The sequence below is a fragment of the Bidens hawaiensis genome, unplaced genomic scaffold (assembly GCF_021521415.1).
Source record: "Bidens hawaiensis isolate Kalapana, Puna unplaced genomic scaffold, B.hawaiensis_p1.1 tig00023990_1, whole genome shotgun sequence".
Classification (NCBI taxonomy): domain Eukaryota; kingdom Viridiplantae; phylum Streptophyta; class Magnoliopsida; order Asterales; family Asteraceae; genus Bidens; species Bidens hawaiensis.
In genome coordinates, this window is record NW_027493771.1 from 189015 (window position 1) to 194647 (window position 5633).

A 5633-nucleotide genomic window follows, 5' to 3' on the forward strand; every position below is an offset into this window, starting at 1 on the left:
TACAAAAACGAATACAAACAAGACCCGAAATTGACGAATGTCACACAAGTTGCCAAGCATGAAGTTGGTCTTGCAGTCCACAAGTGCTTATAATCAGACCCAAAACTAAAATAAGCCCAGCTGGCCAATAACAAATAAAACCTAGCAAATTTACATCAGCAATGAACAACCCTAGCTGCTAACAGCCATCAGCCGCCACCCATGGTGGGCCCGCCAGAGAACCGATCTTCGGCCAGTCAGACGCCGCCGCCGCCATACTCCATCATCCCAGATCATGTCAACCTTAACCTCAAACCAACCCTAGTTAATGGCGCCGCTACCGATGGCTAGAAAAACATTCCACATGAGAAAAGCCGGTATCTACCGGAAAACTGAGTTCCAGCCACACCACCCTTCAATTTCAGATGATATGCTGCCACTGCCGCCGTGTGATCATGAAGTCACATAGCTGGAAAAATGTTCACCAGGAAAAGAGATCCAGTGACATCACCTGCTACACTTCACTGGCGTACCCAAATCCGGAAAACCGTTCATCGAACAACCTTGTTTTAGTCACTACAGCCGCCATAATAACAAATCCACCGGTGACCCACCTGCCGAAAAAAAAGCCACCACCGCAGCTGCTGCCTCTAGCTCACTATTTTGCAACAATCAGAGAGAACCGAAACTCACCAAGCTGAATATCGAAGTTTAATTTGTACATCTCCAATCTTTGGAATCGTCACCGGAGAATAACCGTAGGCTCGTCGGAATTTCGGCGCATGGCGAAACCGTCCTGAAACGCCGGATCTACAAAGACGAAATCTAGCACGGTTATTTCCAACTTTATTTCCAAAATCTTTAACTTGATTTTCAAAACTTCAACAAGCCTTTAAGAAATTAACGTCTCGATTCGGGTAATCACGGAAATAGAACCTGAATATCAAGAACAAAGTTGAATCAGCTAATTCAAACCCGCTCTAATACCATTTGTAGTTCGCAAAACGTCGGATCCGACAAACGAACGGATTTAGTTCTTGATAAGCGATCGGGACGGGTGCGGTATAAACAAACGATCGAACATATAATGTAAAGATAAAAATAAGATAAAGAGTAAACGATCTCGTATCGGTATAAAAGATTCATAACATTTAACGAATAGATCACATCCAAGGTGAGCTCCTATTGCGTGGTTGCTTTCACACTAGAACACACACACACACACACATAAACATGAAATACAAGTCCTTGTTTATAGCCTAACATAAATATTTTAGAAGATCTCCTCCCTATTGAAGTTAAACGAGTGCACCAAAGCTCTCGTGTCGTATCCGGATTTCTCGCTCACTTGATTTGCCAGACTATAATATATTTAATGGGTTTCGTTCTTTTGATATCGTAAGTCATATTTTGACCTTACAGGGTCGGAGAGGGGACAAGAGTTTAAGTTAATGGAGGTTACCCTAAACTTATTACAAACTGAAACCATAAACTTCAAACTTGTAACTTTTAAACTTTATACTTCAAAAGTGTTATTCTACCCAAACTACATGTACTTATATCTGGTTAACTATAATTTTTTATTACCCAGCTTCATTTTTTTTGCCTTATTTTTTTTATATATATTTATTTTTTTAAGCCAAAACTATCACTCTATGAGCATTCATATCCTCATTATCATTTTCTACTTCATAATAATTTAACCAAAAATCATAATTTTAATAATTAATCTCCCATTTTAATAACTTATCACATTTCTACTCCCATTGTTGTCTTTAAAATTTATTAACAAACATTTATTTTGCTATATTTCTTGTTTTTAAACATTGATAATAAATTGATAGATGATGAATACTAGTTTTTTATATATAAAAGTTATCCTTTATAATTTAAGGTTGGGATAGAAAAATTGTGGATGAAATGGAGTGAGATTTTAGAAAAAAATCTAAAAATTTAAAGATAAAGAAGGAAATGATGGATACTCTCAAACCAGAATCGTAAAACACCGCCCATATAATAGTGTAAAGTGTAAACACCCAAAATCTATCACATTATCACATCATTCAAAAATGTCTACCATGTTACTAATGCTACTAAGACTTCACGCCACGCAATAGGCATTGTTGAGGGGGAGAAAGGGCGGTTAGAGGGGGAACACCACCGGAGGGCGCGGAGTGTGATGGCGCCGAGAGGACGACCGACGCAGAAAGAAGGTGGAGGGGGGCCCCACCCCAACGGATAAAAAACAATCCGTTAAATAATAATAATAATAGTAATAATAATAATAATAATAATAAATTTAACCATCTTCACATCAAAAACAAATTAACCATGAATCCTAACTAGAACCCAAACCCAAACCCGAACACGAGCTCGAGCTCAAACCCGAACCCAAACCCAAACCCGTGGGATCCGAGTTGTATGTGGTGGGCTGGTTTGCTCGCAAATAACGTCGACCTTAGCAACCCGTTCTATGCAAATCAACAACGACCGATGATTCCTCCACCCATGCAACCGTTTAACCCCGATATGTTCTTTCGGTCGCCAATGCCGTATACGTCCTCGCAAGTACCACAAACCCAAATACCCGAAACACAAATACCCGACACCCAAATACCCGGAACATAAGTACCCGAAACGCAAGTCTGACGTCCAAAAAGAAGTCATAAAAAAAAGAACCCGGATGACGTTCAAACAACTAAAAAGCGCGAAAGAAAAAGTGGGAAGCGGACGAGGAAATGGCGTTAGCGTTAGCGTGGATCAACTCTTCCGAAGACTCGATTCAAGGTATATTATAAAAATATTTATATGTTTTCCATGTTATATTTTTTTGTTTACTAATATTAAGCTTTTATATGTATCGAAGGTGACGGCAAACATTCACCGGAGTTTTAGGTAGAAATACGCACCAAGTTCTTTGCTTTAATGGGTCGAGGTGAGTATCGCGGGAATGATTCCGTCTACAACAAATGGAAGGCATTACGCACAAAAATAACCGACTTCACAACCGTTCACACCCGCGTTATTAACAATAGGAAAAGCGGCATGAGCGATGCCGACGTGTTATAGGCTTGCTTAAAACAATACAATGCCCTTTATGGTAAAGATTTCAATGTGATGGAAATTTGGAGATAATGCATAAGCTCGCCAAAGTGGCATCCGGTCCTGACATCATCATCACCGCGAACGTCCACACGGTCAAAGACAACGTCTACTTCGTCCAATCAATCGCCGTCTCAGCCAATGTCCGATGGTCGTTGTCAACTTAATCTAAACGAGTTGGATCTGGAATTTATTTTTGATGAACCGGATGAGTTTCCATGGCCGGTAGGAAGAGATAAAGCCAAGGTGGCTAGAGATGGAGAATCTTCGTCCAGAACCACATCCTCTATGAGTTCCGACGTGAGCTCTCGTTTTGACAACTTGGAGCTGAGGCTAGCCGAGATTGCCAACGCTAAAAAACAAAAACAGGAGGACTTCATGAGAATGCACGAAGAAAGAACGGCGATGCATGAACAACGACAAAAGGTTCACTTGGAGTGGAAGCAAGAAAAGGAATTCAAGCTCCTCACAAAATTTCTATCGCATCTAGATCCTGTGACGCGGGCAGTGATGAAAAAAGAAAAGTAAAGATATTGGCCAAATATGCAAACGATGACGAGGACGACGAATATTAGTTATATTTTTATTTTTTGTATTTGTATGGTTTTTATTTTTATTTTTTTATTTGTATGTTTTTTATTTTTATTTATATTTAAATCTTATTACTGTATTATTATTTAATATATTATTTAAAGGGCTTGGAAGCCCCTCACCATAGAGGGGTATAAGGCCTAGGACTTCGATACCCCCAACGCCCACGTGACGCTAACGTAACACTGTAGAGGGACTTTGAAGCCCCCACCATAGCATACAGCCTGATGATAGCATTACATTCATTGGCAAAATAATATCCAACGACATAAAATTACTAGCGAAACAATATTGGACAAATATAAAGTCCCAACAATTATTGCCATGTTCCATGAATAGCCGCAGACTACCTACGAAGATAAGCAATGAGTGAGTCTAATTCTTTTCGACTAACACCACCTTCCGCTAGAGACGCCCGCAACTTACCACCCAATTTCGCCGCCGTCTCCCTTATCACCGCCCCTTCCTTCGAATCCATCAACTCTCTAACAACCTTCTCCACCATCACCGACGTTAGCAACTCATCTCGACACGCCCATTCCCTCATCATCAATGCGATCCTTAAAACTTCCACCAATAAAAAAGCATTGCGTGGTTGGTCCGTATGGATTGGCCACGTAGCAACCGCAACTCCACTTGTCATAGCCTCCATACACGAGTTCCACCCACAATGACTCACAAACCCACCAACCGACAAATGTCCTAAAATCTCAACTTGTGGGGCCCACTCTCTAACAACCAACCCTCTCCCCTCCACCCTATCCTCAAACCCTTCGGGTAACGCCACCCGCCTACCCGCCTCATTCCCGAACACATCCCCTTTATCTGCATCCCGCAACACCCACAAAAATCTTTGCTCACTTTTCTCTAATCCCACCGCAAGCTCTTGGATTTGCGACTCGGTAAACGTTGTGGTGGTGCCAAAAGAAACGTAAATAACCGATTTTTCAGGTTGTTTGTCTAGCCATTTCAAGCAGGGGTGGCGGTGGCCCGAGTCAGAGATCCAATCCGAGACACCGGATTGGATCTCGACCGGGTTGAACGGTCCCACCGCCCAATGGTTTTCCCCGCATATGTTATCCCTCTCGAGGGATTCAAGAAACTCCCCTTCGATGACTCTCGACGAGTCGTATAAGTTTCCCACATGAAACGTTTGGTGCGAGTATTGAAGATTAATAAACTCCATGAACTCTCGGCTCACGGTTTCGGTAGAAGGTGGCAGCCGAGGCATCATCTCCGGCGGAAACGGTAGCGGTTTCCCAAGCCTATCTAACAGGAAACAATAAGTATAGAAAACCGAAAGAGCTCGAAAAACATAAGTCTCAGCGTTGGGTATATCTTTCACGTCTTGAACCATGTATGACATTGCAGAGTCATGCACGACGGCCACTCTATTGCATGTTTTCGCAATAGAGCGGACGAAGTCGGTGACGGGGCCGCGAAGAAGAAGGGATGAGTCAAACAACGACTGGAGATGAGTAGGGAAGTGGTTTTTGGCGTCAGGAACCGTTGTTGTGTTGACGGTTTGAATAGGATCGGGGAGGTCGTGGAATTGGATGATATTGTTCGGGTTCCAGCCGTGGAGGCGGAGGCGGGCTTGGCGGTTGTGGGAGGCGGTGCAGACGAAGTGGATGGGGATATTGTAGGCGGAGATGAGGCGAGAGAGGTGGAGGAGCTGGTTGAGGTGGCCTTGGGCGACGAAGGGCACCATAACGACCACCACATCTGAAGTCATTGTAAAGTTTTTCAAAGTGAGTAGGATTGTGGATCATAAATAAAGGAACCACCAACCAACGTTATATTGGTTGTATCTTATTGTCTTGTTCCAAATTATGTGATGCTTTTTGCTTTCTCATTTTTTTTAGGGTGACGTTTGATAGTTTAGCTATGAGGCCATGTTCAGTGGGGGTTTACAAATTGGAAAATAAGTGTTATCTGACATCCAGTTAGTAAAGAAAGAA

At 42.3% G+C, this 5633-nt stretch overlaps 1 protein-coding gene across 1 annotated transcript; it reads right to left on the bottom strand.

Annotated features, from left to right (window-relative positions):
• Positions 1-4018: 4018 nt before the first annotated feature.
• On the bottom strand, positions 4019-5409 carry LOC143568434 (zeatin O-glucosyltransferase-like). The gene has a single exon (XM_077054592.1). The coding sequence runs from the start codon at positions 5405-5407 to the stop codon at positions 4019-4021; it is 1389 nt and encodes a 462-aa protein (XP_076910707.1). The 5' UTR covers positions 5408-5409.
• Positions 5410-5633: the final 224 nt, after the last annotated feature.